Source organism: Neolamprologus multifasciatus, chromosome 7 (assembly GCF_963576455.1).
Source record: "Neolamprologus multifasciatus chromosome 7, fNeoMul1.2, whole genome shotgun sequence".
NCBI lineage: Eukaryota > Metazoa > Chordata > Actinopteri > Cichliformes > Cichlidae > Neolamprologus > Neolamprologus multifasciatus.
The window spans coordinates 45829623-45855100 of record NC_140445.1 but is presented as its reverse complement, the minus strand read 5'-3'; the positions used below and the strand labels follow the sequence as shown (position 1 = coordinate 45855100).

The 25478-nt window shown below is 38.1% G+C and overlaps 1 protein-coding gene across 2 annotated transcripts; it reads right to left on the bottom strand.

The window, feature by feature from the left end:
- Positions 1–13300: 13300 nt before the first annotated feature.
- On the bottom strand, positions 13301–25177 carry alkbh3 (alkB homolog 3, alpha-ketoglutarate dependent dioxygenase). Of its 2 annotated transcripts, none has more exons than XM_085165689.1 (10): positions 25060–25173; positions 22657–22742; positions 22349–22458; positions 22220–22254; positions 22035–22082; positions 21226–21329; positions 17099–17187; positions 16646–16855; positions 16190–16288; positions 13301–14100 (listed from the first exon to the last, which is right to left on the bottom strand). In XM_085165689.1, the coding sequence occupies exons 2-10, from the start codon at positions 22730–22732 to the stop codon at positions 13981–13983; spliced, it is 891 nt and encodes a 296-aa protein (XP_085021815.1). In that variant the 5' UTR covers positions 22733–22742; positions 25060–25173; the 3' UTR covers positions 13301–13980. The 2 variants fall into 2 exon arrangements, with proteins under 2 accessions (XP_085021815.1, XP_085021816.1); XM_085165690.1 differs by lacking the exon at positions 13301–14100 and adding an exon at positions 14134–15924 and having other exon boundaries at positions 25060–25177.
- Between the last annotated feature and the right edge of the window lie 301 nt (positions 25178–25478).

The following is a 25478-nucleotide window of genomic DNA, read 5'->3' as shown; positions in this document are numbered from 1 at the left end:
CTAAAAACTAAAATTGTGATTAAATAAAAATGAGGCTTTATTTTTCTGCACATTATTCCCATTTAATAAAAACAACGGACACCTGAAATGTAACAGACTCATTTTATTGTGTTTGATAAATGCCCCTATACACCATCATAACATATTATGTAATAGTTTGTGCTTAACAAAGGGGTCCAGCTGCCCTTCATCTGACCCATCTGAGCAGAAACACATCTGGCAGCGATGCTTGCAGGGTTCATGTGTAAACATGACTGTAGGAGAGGCAAATAGTGTGACTTATAACAGTCCCTGTGTTGGCACAACAATCTCATTTCTTACCCAGTGGCATCTGCAAATGCATAAAACAGTCTGAGGGAACTCAAATTCAGTTCGAGAGGACTTGCAACAAATGGCCAAAGCATGGAGCAGGTAAACCTGAAATAAGCAGCTTTTGGTGTTATGAGCCACAAGGAGGAGCAACTTTGGATTTTACTTTATGGCACAAAATAAAACAACAATTTGCTCCAGATTAATTTCATCTAAAAACTTTCAAAGATTACTGGAATCACTGTTGGTATTAGACAGCACTCCCATGAGACATTTGGCATCTTGGCATTTTGGGCAACCTCAAAGATCTTGGCATGTTGTGGCACTGTGTGTGTCTGTGAATTTTTCTGCATGCAGTGAAGGCTAATAATAAATTATGTTTATTTGCATTTTAATGCAATAACATACAGAAAAAAAATGCAGTGCAGTATTACATGATTCAAAATCGACCAAGAATTTCACTTTAAAATATTTAAAGCCCCTAATTTTTGTTGTGAATGTACAATTATTTTAATTTTTATAATATTAATATATAGTAAAAATATTCAATAAATAAATAATTTGCAACAACACAAATCAAACTTATTGATATTGTTCAAAATATTGTTCCAAAATGATGTTTTAGTTGCAAATGCAGATGTGTCTGCCTCAAAAGTCTAAACAGACTATTATGTGGTATACTGTATGTGAATGTGCAAACACCTGTTTTCTCTGTTTTGAGTATATCTAAGGCACACCAGTATCAAACCACTTTTGTCAAATGACATTAGAGGACAGTTAAGAGGTAAATGTTTGTGATATGGGGTAGTTAATGCATAAACATATGCTGCACAGTTGATTTTTCATTTGCTTTAGCGTACGTGTTTTATGACACGTTTGCAGGGAATGACAAGTGTACTCAGCATGAACCAAGTAGGCCAAAAGCTGGTTTGTATGTCCTTGGGGATTATATGTTTTTTCTAAAAGACCCAGACAGTGCTGCACGTGCTGTACACAAGGACAGAGTTTGGCAAAAACAATGGTATGAAAACCTTTTTCTCCTGGACTTGTTTTTGAACCTGTTAATTAAAGAGTTTAAACTGAATAGAAGAGATAAGAGTAAAGCCAATGTTTTGGCTAGAATATTATCTGATTTTCTCCATTTATCCCTTTATAGCTTGAAAATGAAAGCATTTAGAAACACTTCTTTAAAATATTATTTCAGACTTTTTGGATAAGTTTGTGTTTGTAGAAACATTTCAGAATTACTATCGTTCAGTCACGATGCATCAGTGCATTTCATTTACATGAGATGGAAAGTCTGTTTCTTGTGAATTTCTGGATGTATTTGCTAATGAGGCAATATGAAAAAATGGGGGCTAGGGGTCTATACAATAATAATAATAATAATAATTTATCCGTAAAAGGGAGGACCTACAGAAAAGGTTTAACAACAACACTGTCATATGACTTTGCAATGATTTATATAGAAAGAATTATTGCTCAATATTGAAGCCATTCAATAATTTTAAGTTATATTTAACTCACCTATTTGTTTTTACAGTGCAATTATTTACAGGTCTTCTAGTCTGTAGCTTTCTAGCCCTTTTTCCAACATCACAGTTGACTAGAAAGTAAAGAATGTTTTTTTGTTGCTAAACAGACCTTAACAAGTAGTAGATTGCATATTAATGAAAATCTGTAAGATCGGCAGTGCCTTTTCTGAAGTGCTTGTTAACAACAAATAGTAACCTCTATAACCTCTATAGTAACTGGTATTTGGTTACTATTAAATAGTATTAAATCTGTGATGCAATGTGTGTATAAATATCAGAGTCCTGTTAGGAAACATGGTTTAACTTCCATCACACGATACATTAGTAGTGTGAAGGGAATGTGTGAGTCTACATGTGTGTTATGAATATGTGTTGGTTAAAATTACAAAGCTAAATGTAAGGCACACAAATATAAAGGATTAAGTCACTAATAGTATGATTATTATACACATAAGTGTATGGCACACTATGGCAATCTAATATATCGAATGTATAACTATCGGATATACAACTACAGACGTAACCTGAAACAAAAAATATATTTGCGTTATTAAGCACAAACAGCTGCCAGAAACACCCAGGCATGAACAATGTTTACATTTTTGATTCAACCCAGACAAGAAGCAGTTGCACGGACAAATAAAGGCCACTAACTTATACTTTGGAGGCGACATTGTTATTAACCAGGCTGGTAGGATATTAAATTTTGGACTGTCTTTGGTTCTTGTAGAAAAAAATTACAAACTACACACTAATTGTTGTGAAAATTTGATATTTGCATTCCCTAGTGAATTAACCTACTACAGTGAGCTGGTGTTCTCATCATACAATTGTCTTATGTGCCAAATAGCTAGTTTGTACAATGTTATTGTTAGGAGGCTAGCGTTAGCATCAAGCTAGATAATTCATTTGCTTATGCACAACTTCACAGCATTGGTGGCGTTGCACCTCTTAACCTTATTTATTTTAGTTTGCATTTTTTCAGTGGTGTATAGGCAATTTAAAATAGTCTGTCAGATATTTTAGGACATACTGCCCTACATCCCTTTGCACGAGTTCTGTCTGCAGGGTCACAAGAGACAGACTGACAAAAGGTGTGTTTATATGTGTACACTGGTAACAAGAATTGCAAATGTGTTCAAATGTCAGGGATAGATCAGTTCACATTAGCCTATTCCACATAAATTTTCCATCCTGCTACTTTAATTTATTTTATGTATTTGCTCAACGTTTTATCCTTATTATTTTGTAAATTGTTATGTTTGTTGCTGTTATTGCTTGTGTACATTGTCCTTGAGTGTTTTGAAAGGCCCTTTCTTAAATAAAATGTATTATTATTATTATTAAGAGAGAAAATAGAAGTGCACAAAAGCAAAGGAAACACATTAAAGCTCAGAAAAGAGAACATTATAATAAAAAAATATATATATAATTAAAAGTTTATTTATTTTTGCCTTGTTGTAACAAACTGCACTCACCAGCTGTTTAACCCTTGACCTGTTATGAATGTCTCATTTTCCACTTGCAGTGTGGCAATGTAAATATTACTGTTGTGTCCATCAGTGAGCTCTGCAGTGCAGTGCTTCTTTTGGTTGATGGGTTTAGTAAAGTAAAAAGGAAATACTATCTGCATGAAACACATAGATACAAGATCTGTAGATTTTAAAGAGATTAAAAGAGATTTTACTTTTTTTTTCTTTGTTTTTTTGGTGCTTGCCATTTAGTTTCATAATATTCAGGCCCGCAGAGCTTTTTCAAATTCTTTATTCTATATTTAGCAATGAGTCAAACAAAATTCTGTCAAGGATACAAACTGGCATTTTTTATAGATTTAAAAAAAAAAAATCATGTAATTGTTAGTAATTGCTGTGTATGTGATAATGTTAGCATTAAGTTTCACATTCAGACTGGCCCACCTGTTAAGGAGAAGATAATATACATACAGATGTAGATACATATGATCGTTATGGTTTATCAATGGTTACAGCCTCTTATAATAAAAAGGATGTATGTTGCATCACAAGACAGCTAATCAATTTGTTTTACTAACTCATCTAACCAAGACATTTTGTAGAGGGTATAGCAAATGTGGCAGTTTGTCTTAAAACAACAATGGTAAACTCCACATTTTGCCTTTTTTCTGAAAATAGATTTTTGTCTTTATTCTCAAAATGATCAAGAATATGTTTTGTCTTGTTGCCCTAATACTTGTAGAAATCTCTATGTCTAACACTAAATACATTTTTAAAAATTCTATTGGCCAAAAGACAAATGCAACAATATGATTTTAAGGTAAGCTATTGATTAAATATGTTAAATATTTCACTAATAAAAACGAGCCATTGCAATCTAGCATACTTTAACAGAATTTAAAGAGAGAGAGAGAGAGCGTGAAACCCATTACCCAGAAATACAAGTTCAAAAGGTGAGGTACACTTCCACAGGCCACATTCCTGAACATGCAAATCCTCCTGTACCCACCACAAAATGTCAGTGAGCTGGAGAAAGGAGGGAAGCAAAAGTCAAGCTGCAAAACTCAAATACTTGACTTCTTCTCTTGTTCTTCACAAAGTACAATAAGCATGCACATTTAAAATATCTTTATTATTAAGAAGAGATTATGCTTTAACTACTACATGAAACAAAACACTAACGTAACAGCACATAGCGTGCCTGCCTGTATACAGTATATATAAACAAGTTACTATTCCAGTTGCTCCAAGGTACATTGCTAACATTTGGAAAGAGCTAGGGTAACTATTTCCCTGTTTAAGATAAGCAAGGTTAACCATCCCAGCAAAGGCTACTGTTCGCTTTTAATATTTACACATTTAAAACAAGTGCAATATGTGGTATATGTGGTAGAAGACTCCCCCTGTAACCCCCAGTGTAGTCTTATAAAGAGACGTGGGTTTAGTACTGTTTACCAAAACTGCTAGTAAAAATCAAGCCACTCTTTTTCTAGCACTTGGACTGGTCCCCTTTCCCTCCCTCTCTGGAGACCAACTCCGTAAGACTTCATAGGGACAACACGGTTATTTATAAACTGAGACTTGAGACTGGGAAGAATTTGCATGCAGGAACACTGTGTCTGTTTATGCTGCAGTCACGTGCACCCACAGACACATTAAGCTGTAAGTCTTGCAGGTAAAAGATAGTTTTTGTTGTATTCTTCTGTTTGCACTTGAGATGCATTCCAGGTTACATTTGCAAAGTTTAAATCAAACCACTTTAAGCTTTCGCTAAAAAGAGTGAGTCTTTTTTAATAGTGGAAGTTAAACATCTGAATATCAATTGCCCTACTGGTTCACTCATGCACTTTCTGACAGCGAGCTAGTGGTACAAATCAAAACAGCTTCATCAAGGACACATAAAGGTCAAATACAACGAAGACCCCTGGCTTCATTCTTGGTACGTCCACCTTGGGGCCTTTTCAAGAATTTTCCTCCTATAGCTGTTCAGAGGTTATGTCCTGCTTTCCATCCTTCTGATTCCCGAGTTAAGGTGCGCCTACTTGATTTGTGTCCAGTGTACTCTGGATCTGTTGATAATAAGCTACTGTCAGTGGATTCATGTGTATGATCACTTGTAATGGATGGACTGTATACACCACTGTGAAGTCTGTGCAGTGTTAGCACGTTGGTGATGCATTACAATCAGTTATAAGATGCCACTGACGATGCATCTGTTAACATGAGACATTAGCGCCTGCTTCTAAAACTCACACAGGAAAGACGTGACTTCACGGGCCAGGGGGCGGATACTGAAAACAGCGGGAGAGACAAATTAGTACAAGATGAGGTCATGTTTTCCACCATTCCAAATCTGGCACAAGCCACTGAAATGAAAACATGAAGAACTGACATGTGAAATGTTTTGCTGTTTTTAAAAAAAATGATGGAAAGCCCCAGTTTTTCTGGGGTTGTCCTTTGTGTTTATCATGTTAGAGAAAGAACAAAGGTCAAGAGCAAGGTTAATTCATCTCCTCACACAGTGCAACATTTTATATTAAGCCAACAATACAGTCCACGAGGATGGTCTGTGGAAAGCTTTTTAACCCAAATAAACCAGCGTGGTGATTCAGTGGTTGGAACTATTGCCTCACAGTAAGTGGGTCCTGCGTTCAAATCTTTTGTTGAGTGTACATCTTCTCCCTCTGCTTGGGTTTCTCAAGTTATATTACTTCTTACTATGTCGGCCCAGTAGACTTTTGAAAAAGAGATACTTAATGTTAAAAGTTTCACCTCTTGCAATTCACTGCAGTGACCCTCTTAAGGGAATTTGTAGTGTAAGGTAAAGGCCCTGCAACAACCCAGGAGTCCCCTGTGAGAAAGGACTCGGTGAGTGTCCAGTGTCTGGGAAACCAATAATAACCTGGTCTCCCGTGCTGAGTTGTCACTGGCATTCACAGAAGCTCTTGGAGTATTCTCTTTTAAATTGACTCTATATATCTCCATGGCATTGTGTTTAACTCAAGGTTTAGGGTTTATACTGATCAAACACATGTAATATGTAATAGACATAACAGGTTGGTCACTGCTGGTACTTACCCTATTCTTTTTCCATGTAACTGATTCTCTTATTAAAGTTAGCAGCACGCTCAAACAAAAACACTAATGTTTTGGTTCTTTATGAGACTACAAATGTAGTTACTGACTGTAGTTATAAGGAATGAAAAGTGTAAGCTAGTTAAGCCAGGCAATTAGTTGCCTTATGTTATAAAAACATAACATCTCTCACTTTCTTCAACTCATATTCCAACACAACACAACTGCACAACTGGACAGTCATTTTTGTCTGTAAAATTTCCCATCTCAAGCTTGTATATGTCGGTGTTGTTGCTGTCCTATTTAACCCCGTGCTGCAACAGTAACCTATGGGGGTGTATAGTTACTCTTTACCCCTCAATTTTATAGAGATGGATTTGAATACAGATACCAAACTCTGTAATAAAACAATCATTGCAGAATTGAGTAATTTCTGCCCCTTCTTACAGAGAACACATTAAAGGGCATCAAAAGTCATGGTGGGGTGGGGAATTCATGCTAAATTGTAGTATTGACTGTAACTGGTGTTCATAATGTACAGCCCTCAGTGAAGCTTTACTTGGGCACAGTGGCGTTACCTAAGATTCATTATGGAAGCTGCTTAGTAACTTAATTATAACATTATGTAACACTGCATCTGTACTTAGTTTACATGGATATATATTCCCCAGTGGATTTCCTGTCAGAGGCTTATAAGTCACACAGCCCATTCAAAGCCTTGCAATTAGAGAAGATTTAACAACTGCCTGTTGATGTGAGGCTGGTGGCTGCACCAGCAGCAGTAAACATCATGAACATGAACATCTTTGGAGTATGGCCTAATTGAGTGTGATCCACACAGTGGCTCCAGTGGCTACATGGAGAGATAAAAGGATTTAACAGGAACAGTGGTTCTGATGCAACTCCTGTAAATCCAAATGTTTCCAGCTCTGCACAACAGGTGTCAGGATCTGGAACAAGCAAACAGTGGCTAACAGGAATGCCAGGCAGCTTTGTCCTTAGCTATTGTGTTACATTCCAGTTTCCTTTCCAAGCAACCTGGAAAATGCCAATTGTTACAAGGCAGATTTAGAGTGTTGCTGTTACAGGAAGATATAGGGATATGATAAGTTTTAATTAGAATTTTGTTAATTAGGTACATTATCCATCCATCTGTCAGTTTTCCACCACTAATCTGGGTCTGGGTCACTGGGGGCAGGCGTGTTATGTCTTCCCTTCCTCACTTCCTACAGATCTTCTCAGCTTGGGGGAGATGTAGAGGTACTCCTAAATCAGCTAACATAAATAGGTCCTGAGTCTGCCTCAGAATTTTCAGATTAACAGCACCTTGAGCATCTCACCTGGGAGGTTATCAGGGGTTATAAGACCTAGACAGACTCCCAGATGATCCCAGATGAATCTTTTCAATCCAGAGGAGAAATGGCTGTACTTTGAGATCCCCTTGATTGACTGAACACCTCATTCTATCTGTGACAGTGTTTGGAAGAAGTTTATTATTTGACACTTGTGTCTGTTCACAGTGTGTGGCCATAGGTAGAGTCAGGAGCATAGACAGAGCAGCCTATCATGAATCAACACCTTTTTGTGAGTAAGCGATCTAAGTGTAAAGACTCATATGAAACAAAAACCAAGATGCCTCAACCAAGATATGGATCCTGGAGAAGCACACTGAATTCAGACAAGGGTGAGTGGGTTGTTGGCTCTTATTTAGGAGGCCTTTGTCTTAGCACTTGACCAGGTTTAGACCAAAAGAGCTACCCAAGTCAACCCATTACTTCACAGGGAACCACATGAGTCTTGCTTATATGTAATTAAGTTTCATTTATCATTATTTAATTGGATATAAAAAGAAAAATTTCTGAGTACGATATAAAAAATACACAAAATAATGTTAATGTTTTTTTCTTTTTTAATGGATGATGCTTCAGGTGTACAGCCTGATGAACTTTCAGACTGTCGCCACAGAGGTTTATAATGATTATTTATCTGTCAACTCTTTGATACTAATGAGAAATGACTTTGATTGGTTATCATGTCCATGTGATGTGATTACATGACTGCCAACATGATTTACCACTGATGGCCCGTGTATTATTGTCTGATGATGAGGGGGTGGGATTGAAACGTTGCACCAAGATGTAGGTAAAGTTGGGCTTCTGCAGTGTGTAAGCTGTTGATTTTTTTTTTAAAGTGGGAAGATATGTTTTTTCCAGTCCAGCTAATGCCCCATATTTATTTATTTATTTATTTTTGGTGTAGATTTGCATGTATCATACAGACATGTTTTTATCATACTCTCAATCTTTACTTATATTGTAAAGTAATGTAGGTGATGATATCGCCAACTGTGTGTTTAACATTGGGATTATGTATTTAACTTTTCCCAAAAGACTTTTTAAAATCAAATTTTAATTAATATTAAACTTTCTCCTGTAATTAAGCTAATGAACATTGCGATTTTCCAGGTGTGTGTGTGTGGGTTGTTTTTTTTTTTTTTAGCATTACAGAACTTTCCCAGGCTATTGTCATCCTTGTTTCAAAGATTTGCACATATTTGTTTGTATAAAATTCAGAATTTAGTGCATATTTCAAGAGCTGAACATTTGAATTTGATGCCTTTTAGTATTTTTTGCTCCATCCATCCACTTTCTTAAATGCTTTTACATTTAAGGATCTCACATGGACTGGAGTTTATCCCAGGTATCATAAAGTCAAAGGTAGACAGGTCACCAACCTGTTACAGAGCCAAGAGAGACAGACAGTCATTGATGCACACATTTACACCTTCAGCCAGTTTAGAATAGTCAGTTGACATGAATGTATGTCAGGATTGCGGGAGGAAGTTGGGGTACCTGGAGGGATTTCAAACAGGCCCAGGAAGAACATGGAAACACCATACAAAGTTTTCAGTGTTTAATCATCTAAAAATCAGTGCATTATGATTTATTTAGGTTTTAATAAAACATTGAAAAATGCTGTTATACAATATTAGCAACAATGTTCATATAAAAAAAATTCTTCTACTTAATTTCTTGATTCTGATTATTACAGATGTAACTCTTCAGAGCAATTAGAAGGCAGCCAGGAATTGGGAAGCAGGTGCAGGATTTGCTACAGGAAATGTGATCTGGAACATTACCAAACAGTGTTCAGCCCAAACCTTCTAACAATGTGATGTTTCTGTCACATACAAAATGTTCTGTGCCTCTTTAGTCCCAACTTTAAGCAGGCACTGAAATTTGGGCACAGCATGCTACATTTCCTAGGACCCATTATACAACATTCACTCTGTTACAAGTGAGGGTCACCCTCATTAACTCTCTCAAAATCTTCAGTCTTCCAGAGAGACATTACAGACAGTTTAGACCATCAAGGAAGTTGTCATGGTTACAGTAGGTGCTGTACTGATGCAAAGGTACATGGAAAATTGAGTTAAGCGAGCGCTGCAGGGAGTTTACAGTGTCAGTGACTATATCCCACAGGGCTGTTCAAAACCTGAAATCTAATCTTTTTCTTTTTTTTAATGTAGTAAATGCTAAATGTGCTTGAATACGGCCCAATCTGAAACAGAAAATCAAATATTGCATCCTTGTGAACTCTTCTGGTGGTTGACAGATTTGATTTTTTTAGTGTCCATCTTCCCTACCATTCACATCCCTCATCCACTTAGCTGCACCAAATACTTATTAGTGAAGGTGAGCACCTGTTTGTGAGTAAAAAAAGAGAGACATGTTTACCATGAGTCTTTGCAGCAATTTAGCAATGCCAAGTAGTGTTTAAAGTGTATTAAGTTGTTAAAATAACTTTCATACATGCAGCATATGTGAAGGTAAATATTAAAATCTTAAAGATGTTTTTTTAAAAAAAGGTAAATCAGAATCTACCTTTGAACTAAATTGTTCTTGTAGAGATGCCATTGTGTTAGTCATATAAAATTTGTGAAGGGAACAATAAATGCATAAATTAAAGATTTTTATCAAATAAATCAGGACTAAACAAAACAGCAGCATCTTAATAAACTGGAACTGGTATGATAAAATTATATCACTTAGGATTTAATAATCCTAAGTGATATAACACACTCAATTGCCACTTTGTTAGTTACACCTTGCCAATACTGTGTTTTTACTTTTCAGAGCTACTTTAATTCTTTATGACACAGATCAACAAGGAGCTGGAATCATTTATATTGACTTGTATGCATTTGCTCTTTTGCATGCCTTGCTTGCAAAGAGTGGTTATTTGAGTTAATGTTACCTTCCTATTAACTCAGTTTAGCCATTCTCCTCTGACCTCTGGCATTAGCAAAGTATTTTCACCCATAGACTGCCACTCACTGGATATTTTCCCTTCTTAAGACCATTCTCTGTAAACCCAAGAGTTGACTGTGTGGGAATCGCAACATATCAGCAGAAATATTCACCAATAACAACAGGATGTTAAGTCTCTTAAAATCATCTTTCTTACCCATTCTGATACTAAGGTTGTTTTGATCTTGACTACATGCCTAAATGCGTTGAGTAACTTCCCTGTGATTAGCTGATTAGATATTTACATTAATCAAAACTTATCTCACTAACTTGTACTTTAAAACATGAAGCTTTGTCAAGACTGAACCAGCTCTGCTGAGTAGTAGATACCTTACTTTGTATGTAGCCAGCTGATTACATAATGATTGGTTTATCATCAATCATAGATCTTGAATCCATTTTATTTTATCTATCTTTCTTGGATTTTTTCTTTGCTGCTATCTTGGCTGTTAGAGTCTTCACAGACCTTACTGGATCTGCAGGACAGTTTGTTTTTACCAGCTTTTTTTCATCAGAGGAAGCACTTCAGACCTGCTATGCGATTCTTTAGTATCTGAATAGGCTTTCTATTTCCTCGCAGCTAGAATAGTTAAATCATACTTGTATATGTATTTACCAAGGGATCAGTTTGCTATGTTGAACTTTTAGATTTGAGCAATCCATACCACACAAACAGCTATTAATACACTATACAGAGAGTGGCTGGTATGATCGGTCTTGCACCAACAAGTTGAGGTTACATGGCCAGTGACCTAATATCTAAATTTACACACACGTATTATATTTCACTAGGAATCACCCAGAGACTCGGTTACAACTGTTCAAATAGATCCTTAGTTGTAGGTTTATTTTTAAGCTTGATCAATTAAAGAATGTGGACTATCAACCTGAACGACTCTGACTGCAGAGGCACTCCTCTCTGTGGATGTATACACAGTCAAATAACCTTTAAGAAGAAAGCCAGTTTAACTGAAGCTCTTTGCGCTTTCCATCTATTGAGTTTGACCTAAATGGACAAAAAACAAAGCAACACACCAAAAACTGCCCTGAAGCATTGTCTGTACACCGTAGCACATGATTGTATTACAGCCACACTATAAACTGATTAAGAATTTTCCATTAAATACATTTATCACACTTTTTTTTTTTTTTTAGATATAATGAAAACACTGGTTACATAATTTCTCAGCCCTGGAGCACCATCTTTCTTGTTCACTGTATTTTGCAAACACCATGCTCAGATTCCAGAATATTTACATGACAAACTTTTCATTACAGCTCAGGACTTTGAGTCTGCCTAAATAAAATTATGATCGTCCATGTGTGACAGTTGTCCACGTGTGTTTCTCTTACTGTTCGTGGAGGTTTGGTTGCTGTTTTGATTCTGTTGATATTCTGTGTTTCTAAGGTTTTTATTTTTCTAGTCTGCATTTGTCTTTCTAATGTTCACTTCTTGTGCTTCTTCGGAAATCGCTTCTCCTTATGTGTTACCAGAACTTTAACCCCCTTTTCTTTTCACCGCGGCCTTGTATCTTCTCTGTCTGCAGTCTGTCTTCTGTGTTTCTACCTGTGGCCTGTTTTTGTCAGTGTTTCATTGTATAAATACAACTTTATATATCAACAAGGCTTTTCTTAATTTCTCTTAATTTTTTCCACCTTGGTCTTCATTTTTATGTGTGCATGTATGTATATGGGGGAGATATTTGGCTTTAAAGGGATAAAGGATAATTCTCCTTCACCTCCACTGCTTGCATACCTGCATGTCTGGTGGGCCACACTAAGATGTGTGGAGAGGAAATAAGGATGTACAAACTCTTTCCCTTTGTGAGAATCTGCTTTGTCATCTCCTTTTTTCTTACGATTCTTGGGCTACACTTGTGGATTCATTGAGTCGGCCAAAAAAGGCTCACTATTATCTATTATCAGTTTATGTTCAACCTGCTTCTGTGTCCTGTGTTTGGGCCTTCTCATTCAACAACATGACAACAATCCTTCCATAAAAAGTTACTAGTAAAATGTTAATATACAGAATGTATCCCTAATTTATTATTATAGTAGTTTTATGTCCAAACAAAAAAATCAGGAAGATGGCTTAAGTATACAGAAAGCTCAGTAAGAGCTGTAACCATACAGGGTAAAACTTTTAGCTTTAGGACATGGATGGCAGCATACCATTTCCCTGTGTGCTGCCTGGTGCATCCTTGGCTATGTGAATCTGCTTTGTGTAATGCATTTGAGATACCTGTATCATTTGCATTTTTTTTTTTTTGGATGCTTTCATCGAATACAAAGACACAAAAGCAATTCCTCATCAAGGTAGCATTCATGTATCTGAAAAAATGAACAGAAATGTTACAGATGCTGTGTCTAAAAAATATATATTTTAGGTAGAATAGACACGCTCCATCATAGTGGTTTTATGACTGTGAAAAGTATATGCATTCTTGGCCTTTGACAAGTGCAACGGATGGTAGATGGTACAAGGGTAGAAGTGAACCTAATCCGAACCAGGTTTCCAGAGATGTGAATACTGAGAGACCGTAAAATTAACCAGGACAGAACCTGATAGACAGAAAACAAAACAAACAACAAAAAAGGGCCTGTAAGTTTTTTTTATTTACCAAAGAAGAAGTGTAGTTTGCAGGTTTTAGAACTTATGTTCATTCAAAAGCAGGAGCAGGTGCTGATATGAGAACCATCAACGAATAGCACACATGCATATACATTTTAACAAACTTTGGGTCCACCTGTAAACTCCTGACCTGATTAACTCTGAGATGGGAAACACAAGTTTTGGTTCCCAAACTTTAACCGATCAGTTATTTCAATAAACTCCAAATGAAAAAAAGACTGATCACTGCTCAGTGTCTTATATGTCTAAAGTTTCCTACAGATATATGACTGCTACACTAATGCAGGGTAAATGATTCATTGTGGAGGAACTGCTGACAACCTGACAGCTGCCTTAATGTCAAGTTAAATCAAATACACGTATGTAACTCACCAAAGCAATATTCAGACCAAAGATGGATGTTGTTGGAACTTGTTCTCATTCACAGGGCTGGTGTGGCTGTTATTATTGTAAAAGGGGCCATTTGGCTCTTCAGATATAATACTAATATCAGATAATCTTGACTGCTCACAACACTGATATTAATAATCACTTACACAGTCTGGAAATTCAAGCAGAGTCGTTCACACCTCAGATCTCGCACTCTGTTTGAAATGTAGAATCAGAGTTTCTTCAGCTTCAAGTACCCGACTGAGGAAGATTTACAGTCACTTGGCTGTGAATCGCATTTTGGTACCCGCCCTCTGGCCCTCTGGCTCCGGGTAGATAGTTCTGAAGGTCAAGTTGATGCGTGGGCCCCTGTCATGGTACTCTTTAGCCACTTGATGCTGGTGGGAACAGAGAGACTCATAAGCAACATATTTAAAAGTTATTCTTTCTTAAAAATGTAGTGTAAGTATTGCTCTATTAAGTTTCTATTAATGGGCAACATCTACAAATTTTCCAGTAGAATCAAAAGAAAGAAATGTATGAATAGCCATGAGCTAAGCCAGCTATATTTTGTTCTATGTAGAAAAAAAGAGTGTAAAGTGATAATAGACAAATCTGAGAAAAACAAACAAACAACAACACATGTATACAGTCCGGAGAAACACCATCAGACATGGAAAAGTCCGATTTATTCACCTGTGCAAAGCCAGCACTACTACCTTTTGCACAAGAAAATAATGGCCTTCATACATTTTGTGCAGCTTGTGGACTCAACGACACACACAAGTGCAGAAACACCACTACACCTCCATCAAAATCTGAGAAGGAGGTGCAAGGTTTGCTTATGCACAGTGTGAAAAGAAAAAAAAAGAGCTACGTAAACACAGAATGATTCCTGTATCCATTTTCAAACACGTGAAGTACTTTAGCAGGACTGATGGGTTTAGTTAAATATTTAGCCACCACTTCTAAACCTTGCTCCGTGAACCAGATGGTTTTGTTAGGCCAACCATGACTGCAATAAAGGAGATAAAATTAATGTCTGAAGTGATCTTTTTCTTGAAAGAGAGTAATGAAGCCCCTGTTAAGTTACTCAGGGGGGTGTTGTCATAAAACACCTGTGACCTTATCCTCTCCTTCTTTCAGCTCAAACCTCTTTCATCTCCTTGCCCCAACTTTTATCTCTCACTCTCTCACATCACTTAGTTTTTAGTAAGTGAACATTGTGTAGTGGAAAGTTGAGGATAGCTCCATTTGGGGCCCGTCCTGATTTATATCAGTGGTATTGTTTTGATCATTGAATTCCTCTAGCGGTGGACAACACTTGTTTAAACTTGTTTAAACCGTTTTATGTATGTATAGTCAGGTGGAAATTTTTTTTCCCCCCCACACAACTCTGTATAGTCCAGTGAAAAAATGAAAGTGTCCTTATTGCTTTCATAAGAATTCAGAGCCAAGTGTGAGCGTCTCTCCAAGTGTCTATGTTTTGCTATGCATCCTTGAACAAAGTTTAAAAAGATATACCTAAACAGCATGGCCCATTTTACCTGCTCTGCAAACAGATTTGGCCATAATGAAATTCAAGCAGCTGTAATAACTCATTCTCATACCTGAGTGTGACCCAGTTATTTTCAACAGAACCCAGCAACTCTCTCTGTTGCATACACAAGAGCCTTGCACTCATGTAAATCTGGTTGCTCTGACTTTGATCGTAAAGAAAAGAAAAGAAAAGAAAGAACACTCTCATTAGGTTGAAGCCTTACTCTTCTCTCCAGGCCTCTCCATTCATCCTTGTTACTGGTTGGCCAGGCAAGAGGAACCTGACTGCCTTCACCACACATCTATATGCTCATATGGTGAGTCAGAAGCACTAACACTCCTCTATCGCACAACAGCGAGGAGACTATTCAGTGTGAATGTCCGGTGTTTCATTAGAAGTGTTTTTTCAAGGTTGCTGTTTTAATAATAACTTAGTTTGTGCAAGAAAGATATTTTACAAAAGCATCACAGTACAAAACTATCTATGTAAAACAGGCTGAAAAGATCCTTAAAAACAAACTATCAGTGTTCTTTTATTATCTGAATATGTATGTTGTTCATTTTGACATGCTTAACCATTTAAATCAGCTGTTTTGGATCAAGGACATATCTAAAACCAGCAGGAAACTGGCCCTTGAGACATGGAGTTGGACACCCCTGGTGTAGTGCGAATGACCCGGCACCTGAAAGGGAGACATTTTTGAATAAAAAGTATTTTTAATTTCTGCCTGAATCTATCCTGTAGCTGGACTTTCTTTGAATAAAGCTTTGGTCATACTCTGCTGTGGACACAGACAGCTGAAGACCCAGCAGCTTAGTAGCGATTACTATTATACTCACACTCACTTTTTGATGACAAAGTTTACATCACTCAGCCCTAAGCAAACCTTAGCGGGCTTGGAGAGCGTAATCAAGGCTTAACTTTATTGCCTGCCTGGTGAAGCCTACCTGCCAGTCATCCTGTGTGGCTCCTTCCATCAGCAGAAGTGTGCCATGACTCAGAGGAATCCGAATCCGCTCCACGTAAGTGTAGTCACCCTTCTCCTCCTACAGGACAAAAACACACAGCGCAGTCCAAAGGTTAATCTTCAGTGTATATGCAAACACCTAATGCTGATGCTTTGCTTCACACAGTTTGCAAAGCATCTCTTTTTTGGCATCGAATGTGAAATGTGTCCATTAATCTGCTTCACTCTTCCTCCCAAGTTGTACTGTTTCCTGAGGCAGATCAAATGTGTCCATCTAACTTTAATGCACAAGGAGATTACTTCTGATTGGATCACTTCCCAACTCGTCTTGCCTTTCTTCACAAGTTAAGTTAGTTGTGAGATGATCTCATCTTACCAGAATACTTTCATCTTGTTTTTATTATAGTTAAGAATGAACCCTGGTGAGCTAACTCACCGGTGGAGGCTGCTTGCGGAGACTGAAGACTCTGGTGTCGCCCAGACTAAGAGAAGCAATAGTTGGCTTTTGACCCAATGAGGCTTCGTCGTCGCTGTGCCAGCCAATGCTGTCATGGCCATCCCGATACAAGTTACACAACAGGGAGTTGAAGCTGCATCCAGTCGCATGCTCCACTGCCTTGCAAAGGTTTACCAGCAATGGATGCCACTTTGAGGAAAAAGCAAGAACAATACGCAGAGTTCAGCAAATGAATGTATGACAAAAGGATAGAAAAATAGAATGATGAATGAGGAAAATGAAAGACTCAATGTTAAAATAATATAACAAAAGCAAATATTTCACTCTGTTTAGATCAATCTTTATTCTCCCTACAATTAGACTACAAATCAAAGACTTTGCCAGAGATTGTGTGAAAAAAAATCTGTCACATTTTTGTTACAGTTGTCAAACCTGCATGTTTGCAGCCATTGTGGAGCGAGCATAGGTATATGGGAGCTCTCCATACCAGCAGGTCAGCCTGGGTTCCTCGTATGCTTCACCTGGACCAGAATACACGCACACATCCAAACAGATCAGGAAATTGCCCAGATTAAACAAGAGACAAAAGGTTTTTTTTGGTATTGCACAGTGGGGGACACATTTCTGTGAATATTTAAAATCTGCTGATATTTGATACAGAGTCTTAGTGCACACACACACAAAAAATAACGTGGTTATTTGAAAGCTTAAATAAAAGAGCTGTGCTAGTATTTCCGGGTTAATAACAGAAATTTTATCTGATGCACACTGTACCGGGCCCCTACGGCCCCTCCTGCATGTGGTTGGTCCACAGGAAATGTGGCTCTTTTGAGCTGAGCCTGACCAGCACTGCAGGCTAATTCCCAACCATCAGATGCTCATCGACAAGGCCCACCCTTGGGTCTGGCTCCGTTAACCCTAATCTGAGTGTGGTACACTGGCCCACTGGTTTTTCCTACATAAAGGTCTTGTGAATCGCACTTCGTCTGTCCCTTCATCTAGAACCAATTTGCCTTGGGAAACCCTACCAGGGACAAAATGCCCTAACAATATGGGACCTAGGATCACCAGAGTACACAAACCCCTCCACCACAATGATGTGGTGATTTGTGGAGGCAATCAGGTGGCAGTCAAAAGCGGGGGACTTGGCGGTCTGATTCAAACTTGCTGAAACGGGCTTTGGGTATATGGAACGCCAACTCCCATGAACACGAAGGAGTCTAAGCTACCGCTTCAGGTGGAGAGATACTGGCTAGATATGGTAAGGCTTGCCTGAACACACAATTACAACCAGTCTCCTGGAGAGGGGATGGATTCTGTTTCACTCTGGAGTTGCACCTTAGTGAGAGGCAGGGGTGGATACACTTGTAGAAACAACCTTCCATAGCGTGGCTTTGCTCAGCTCTAGGGATAGAGTGGGGTGCTCGGCCCTTCAAGAGTGTCTGGGAGTAGAGCTGCTGATCCTCCACATCTAAAGGAGCCATTTGAGATAGGCATCTGACCAGGATGCCTTATGGGTACCTTATAGGTGAGGGAGAAGGCAGACCCAGGAGACACTGGAGAGATTACACCTCTTGGCTGGCTTGGGAACATCTTGGTACTCTCCCTAAAGAGCTGTAGGGTGTGGACAGAAAGAGGGAGGTCTGGGTGTTTCTATTTAGACTGATGTCCACAACAACCCAGACCCAGATAAACTGCAGAAATGGATGGATTGGTCTTTTAAGTATAAAACACTCAACCACTCAAACCCCAATCCAGACCTCTGCCTGTGGACAGTTTCATAGAGTAAACCATCAAATCAATCTCTATATTGCGTCAGTAATTTGATGAAGGCAATTCAGTCAGGGCAGAAAACTGACAAATTTGTTCTTACTGGATTTTCTTTCAGTGTCTAACAAACATGTACAATAATCGTCTGCTTTGTCACTGGTTTTCTAACAGGGGTCACGTAAACATCTAAATCCAATTTCTCTGTCTTCCTCTGTGGGTCTGAGTGTACCTCCCTTTCTCGGGAAACCAACAGTTCTCTTCCAAGAAACAATTTTTTGCCTTCGGTGTATTTTGGCCAGCCGTCTGGTATTAGAATACGGTGAAACCAAAACAAACTGCTTGAGCAGCCATTGCTTTTTATGGTGCTGAATTATTACATACAGTGGGGCAAAAAAGTATTTAGTCAGCCACCGATTGTGCAAGTTCCCCCACTTAAAATGATGACAGAGGTCAGTAATTTGCACCAGAGGTACACTTCAACTGTGAGAGACAGAATGTGAAAAAAAAAAAAATCCATGAATTCACATGGTAGGATTTGTAAAGAATTTATTCGTAAATCAGGGTGGAAAATAAGTATTTGGTCAATAACAAAAATACAACTCAATACTTTGTAACATAACCTTTGTTGGCAATAACAGAGGTCAAACATTTACTATAGGTCTTTACCAGGTTTGCACACACAGTAGCTGGTATTTTGGCCCATTCCTCCATGCAAATCTTCTCAAGAGCAGTGATGTTTTGGGGCTGTCGCCGAGCAACACGGACTTTCAACTCCCGCCACAGATTTTCTATGGGGTTGAGGTCTGGAGACTGGCTAGGCCACTCCAGGACTTTCAAATGCTTCTTACGGAGCCACTCCTTTGTTGCCCGGGCGGTGTGTTTTGGATCATTGTCATGTTGGAAGACCCAGCCTCGTTTCATCTTCAAAGTTCTCACTGATGGAAGGAGGTTTTGGCTCAAAATCTCACGATACTTGGCCCCATTCATTCTGTCCTTAACACGGATCAGTCGTCCTGTCCCCTTGGCAGAAAAACAGCCCCATAGCATGATGTTTCCACCCCCATGCTTCACAGTAGGTATGGTGTTCTTGGGATGCAACTCAGTATTCTTCTTCCTCCAAACACGACGAGTTGAGTTTATACCAAAAAGTTCTACTTTGGTTTCATCTGACCACATGACATTCTCCCAATCCTCTGCTGTATCATCCATGTGCTCTCTGGCAAACTTCAGACGGGCCTGGATATGCACTGGCTTCAGCAGCGGAACACGTCTGGCACTGCGGGATTTGATTCCCTGCCGTTGTAGTGTGTTACTGATGGTGACCTTTGTTACTTTGGTCCCAGCTCTCTGCAGGTCATTCACCAGGTCCCCCCGTGTGGTTCTGGGATCTTTGCTCACCGTTCTCATGATCATTTTGACCCCACGGGATGAGATCTTGCGTGGAGCCCCAGATCGAGGGAGATTATCAGTGGTCTTGTATGTCTTCCATTTTCTGATGATTGCTCCCACAGTTGATTTTTTCACACCAAGCTGCTTGCCTATTGTAGATTCACTCTTCCCAGTCTGGTGCAGGTCTACAATTCTTTTCCTGGTGTCCTTCGAAAGCTCTTTGGTCTTGGCCATGGCGGAGTTTGGAGTCTGACTGGTTGAGGCTGTGGACAGGTGTCTTTTATACAGATGATGAGGTCAAACAGGTGCCATTCATACAGGTAACGAGTGGGGGACAGAAAAGCTTCTTACAGAAGACATTACAGGTCTGTGAGAGCCAGGGATTTTCCTTGTTTGAGGTGACCAAATACTTATTTTCCACCCTGATTTACGAATAAATTCTTTACAAATCCTACCATGTGAATTCATGGATTGTTTTTTCACATTCTGTCTCTCACAGTTGAAGTGTACGTCTGGTGCAAATTACTGACCTCTGTCATCATTTTAAGTGGGGGAACTTGCACAATCGGTGGTTGACTAAATACTTTTTTGCCCCACTGTACATACCATTTATCAACTCTCAAATGCCAGAAAGATAAGCAAAAGCCAAACCCATTCAAAGTATCTATTTCAAAGTTGTGAGACCAAATGATTGGAAAAACTGAGTCAGTGCATTTAAAGGTTGTTTTAAAGCAGGGCAGGATAAATGAAGGAGTGGTGATACATTAAAGAGCCAGCCACCACTATTTTTCCACTCTTCCTTAACCCAAACATTGATGATTTCACACCATGTGTCTGTGGTTAGTGTTTGGAAATCATGACCACTTGTCTTCATCATTCTGTTTGTTTGCTGTGTAGCTACTGCAGAATTGCACAAAAGATGGACACGAGCCAGCTGAGAGAAAAGGACGATTGTGAGGCAAAGTCTGGCTTCATCTCAGCACATTCCCCTGTATATCGTCTGTCGCCGTATATGGAATACAATGCGAGTGTTCTCAGTGTCAGCTTTTTTTCAAAATAAAGTTCATACACAAATTACCACATGAGCAAGGCACCTAGTTGGATTTGGAAAACTTTGCATTAAAAAGTTATAACTTTAAAAAAAGAGAGTATATTAAACAATTACCCAAATCTATTGCCAACAAAAAGTATTCTGTTATTATTTAGAGATCTTTAAGTACTTTTAAAATACATGTACCGAAAACTGCTTTAAAAGGTCACCACTGCACAGACATGAAACGGGAACAAACCTGAATCCAACAGCAAACTTCCTGCAGTGGGGAATCCTTCTTCACGCTCCTCTCTACAAACCACATACTCACATTTCACCTAGTTTACATTGTTAAGAACCCAGTGCTCACCTTGTCTGTAGTTGGTCTTTTGGGACCATGGAAGCTCTGCAAGCAGCTTACTGAACATCCAGTCGGCCTCTTCTGGGGAGAGAAATCCAGGCAGCAGCCGCAGCCTCGACAGATGAAAGACAAATAGACACAGACTAAATCCCCATAAACATAAAGTAAGAGTATAAAGTATGTACTTTACCCTGGTTTTCTAAGAGTTTAAAGTCTGGGCATTCCAATTATTTCTGTAAGGCATAAAATTCCTCCTTAACAATATAAACGTGTAACCTTTTTCTTTCTTTTTTTTTTAACAGAAAGAGAAATACACAGGGAACTCTTGTGCAAAATAGTAACATTTTTCAACATCCAGATCAAATAGTAAAATCAAATGACTGACAGTTACTTTTGGTTTATTATCCACTACAACCATTCTGTTAAGCTCACAAAATGACCTGCTAAAATTCAAACTGAATCTCGGTAGCAAAATACAGACTACAATAACATTGTCTCTCTGTAAATCACATTTTTCTAATAACAATAAAATCAAAATTGACATGCTAAAAATCTATGTAAAAATAGCCTGATTGTACCTTCCAGTATATAATAAAGCACAAGTTATGAAATATTCTTAATTATTAAAAACAAAGCTCATTTTATGTGTTTTACTGGGGACCATAAAGTAAAAAGCATGACTTTTATTAAGAAAAAGCATATTTATTATGCGACCACTGCCACCTAGTGGATATAAAACTCAGTCACTGATTTGTGCAATGTTCAATAAACACACATTCAGCTATTTTCCATTTAATTGTTTTTTAAACTTTACACACCTGGACACCCCTGATGGTCCATGGCTGATCTCAAAATCACCTGCCTGTCTGACCAGAACAAAATTAATCACATTAAAAGTATGTAGTAGAGGACTCACTAAGCCACCTTAAAAATTGTGTGATTAAAAACGTTATCTGTCATAAAAACAAAGCTGTGATAGTAAAGATAGAAATTAGTAACTTACTCTATCACCTTCTCTGGTGGCACATCTCTAATTGGCTGCAATAAAGAAAAAAAAGAAAAAGTAGTATCCTCACATTCATTTTTATTGGCAGCAAAGACTCATTTTGACTTCTTCACGTGGACAGTCTACCTGGGAGGGCTGGAGAAACTCAAAGGTTTTAGTTGTTTTCTGAGGCCCAAAACCCCAAGAACCAGAGGCCACGTTGGCATTTTTGGATTCATTGCAATTTGGGCCTGCACCTATTTAAAAAACAGAATAAGAATCTTGTTTCCTACGTAAATGTCAGCCCAATTTGTCACACTTATTTAAACACATAACTGTATTTGATAAGAGAGGAAGAAAATTCCTTATATTTTTTATCTATCTCTATGAATGACCTGAGCTGGCAAAAGCATGCAAATCCTGCATTTCACAGTACACACTACACTTTGATTTACCTGTTGGACCTGAGTGTTTTGGCAGTTGTTTCGCCCAGCAGCCCTGAACTCTGGCACGCTGACGCTTATCTGACATCACATCAAGTCTATGATGTGAGAAAGAAGAGAAACAGATTCATTCACAACGATAGGATTTCTTTATTTGAACACAGAAACTGGCTCTGTACACACCATATCGTAAAAAGGAATTCACACAAACTGACATTAGGGAAGAATCGAGAACAGTTCCTAACTAAGAACCAGTTCTAGATTATCTTAGCTACCTGACTCAAATCTCAAGCTTATCAAGTTTTTTAATCAATGCTGGCATGTTTTTTTGACAGCTGTACATTGCAAAACGGGAAGGTCAAACATTTGGCAGTGAAACTTTTTCACGCATGTGAGCCCTATTCTATTCAGCAGTTTCAACACTGTGAGATAATGAGACAAAAACAAATCATGAAGAGTCAATATCAGAACTGATAAAGATCTTTTACACCCAGAAGTATTTGGACAATATTCTCCCACCTGTACAACACCACACTGGAGTTCAGTTCATCTATCAAGATTTCCTTCTTTAATTCAACAAAAATACACCATTAAAAATTTAGGAGTTATAGCTTTTTAAATGTTTTTCGTATATATAGCCCAATATATAGCCCAATTAATTTATCCAATTAATTGGATAAATTAATACAATTGTAAACATAAGGACTGTTTTTAATACTGCTTTATAGTTAATGACTGTCTTATGTCTAGAACCCACAGCCTTTGAGAGCCACCTTCAGTTGATGCTTGGTTGTGGGTCTCCCAGTCTTCACCTTTGTCATCAGTAACTTAAAGTGTCCTCTAAGTGTCAGGTGACTGACTAACTCAGCTTTTGAAGAATATTTAATTTCTTTGCCATGAAAAACTCTTGGGTTGCTTTTGCGGGTTATTTTGGCTCTATATCTGTGAAGGTTCTCAGTCATCCAGGTCATCGTAGTCAAAGGAGCTTGCAAAGAAAAGCGTCTGGACTTCTTTAAGTTGCTTGAAGACGTTTCACCTCTCATCCCAGAAGCATCTTCAGTTCTGAAGAGCTGGCTCATCATCCATTTGCAAGTCCTGACCAGTTTTGCCGCATTTGGCTGAACATGAGCAGAGAGTATAGTCCTGTACACTTCACAATTCATCTTGCTATATGTACCAGCAGTCACATTAACAATAAACACTAGTGACCTGGTTACAGTGGCAACCATACGTGCCCACACAATAACATTATCTCCACAATGTTTTACAGATAATGTGTTATGCTTATAATCGTGAGTCATTTCTCTTCTTCTGCACACTCTTCTGTTCCCGTCATTCTGGTTAAGATGGCTTTCATGTGTTCACAGAATTTTTTTTAGCTTAAGTGTGAAAGCTGTTTTAGATGTTTTCGGACAAAGCCTGATCTTCTTTTTACGTGTAACCAGTGATTTACACCTTGTTGTAAATTTACATTCATGAAGGTGACTCTTGACTGTAGACTCTAAGTACACCGTTGACTGAGATCCATAGACCTACCTCTGTGAGAATTCTCTACACTTGCGTCACTATCTCTTTCACACCACATATTGAGAATAAAGAAATCATATGCAAGCAAGGAAACAACTCCAGAAATGTTATCTTCTTAGTCCATCATGAGATACCAAGAGAACAGACTTCACCTGGCCCTGAAACTGCTTATCATCCATTTGTCCAATTACCTTTTAACCTCTGAGCAACTTTGTATAAAAAATGGCTGTTATTTATGTATAGTTACCACAATCCAAAAAAATCTAAATTTCAATCACGTCTTCATAATTTTATTTAAAATCCACTCTGCCACTATCCAAATACTACTCTAAGTGAATAAGTCGAACGGAGAATGGCACTCCTACTAATGTCTTATCAATGTCTACCCCTGCATGCAGTTGTTTTCCTTTATGTGTGTGTGTGTGTGTGGAGTGCTGCTCAGATCTGCAGTCCTTTGTGATGCGTAATCAGATGTTTTGAGTTATATATTTTGTTCGAGTGGTAGTTGTACTACGTTCTTTTCCCTCTGTGCCTAATGAAAAGCACGATTTGTTGGATTTATCGTAGAATCTTAAAGTTTCTCTGAGAATAAAATATGCAGCCATCAAATTGAACAAAGCAGCTTTTAATAAATTGTTCGATAATTAAAACCCTCCTGTCATACTGGCACCTTTTTGTGCCACTTTCTGGTACGAAATAATTTCTGTCCCTTTTAGTTAAAGGATAATTTCGATAGTAAACTGGCTATTCTTAACTGAAACACTTGATTAGCCTGGTGCTCAGTATACGTAACATAAAGTTACTTTAAATAACACTTTTTAAATGTCATACTTCGTAAGAAAATACCAGGACTAACTAATGTTGGGGGAAAAAACTTGAATGACTTACCCAAGTGGTCGCTAAAGCATATCTACAGAACTAATAGAGAAGAGTTTTTTATTTAAGCTGTAGCGCTGTCAGCCATGGCAAGAGTGTAACAGGGAAAATAAATCCTACCTGGAACCGAGATGTGAAACTATAGTTCCGTCTCTAGCTCTCCTCTCTCTCCCTCTCTTTTTTAAAAAAATATATTTTAGCACAATTTAATGTGAACCATGTCACGAATAAAACTAATACCTTTTTGTAGAACACCACATAAAAAGTGAGCGTATATTAGCACATGGGCACAAAGGACGTTTCTAGACCGTGAGAATTAACTATTTAAATAAATCATTTTAATTAGTGACCATCATTCATTAGAATATCCAAATGGTGCAGGTGAAGGCAAGACAGTTGTCAACTAATAAGCTTCCCTTTTCAAGCTTAAT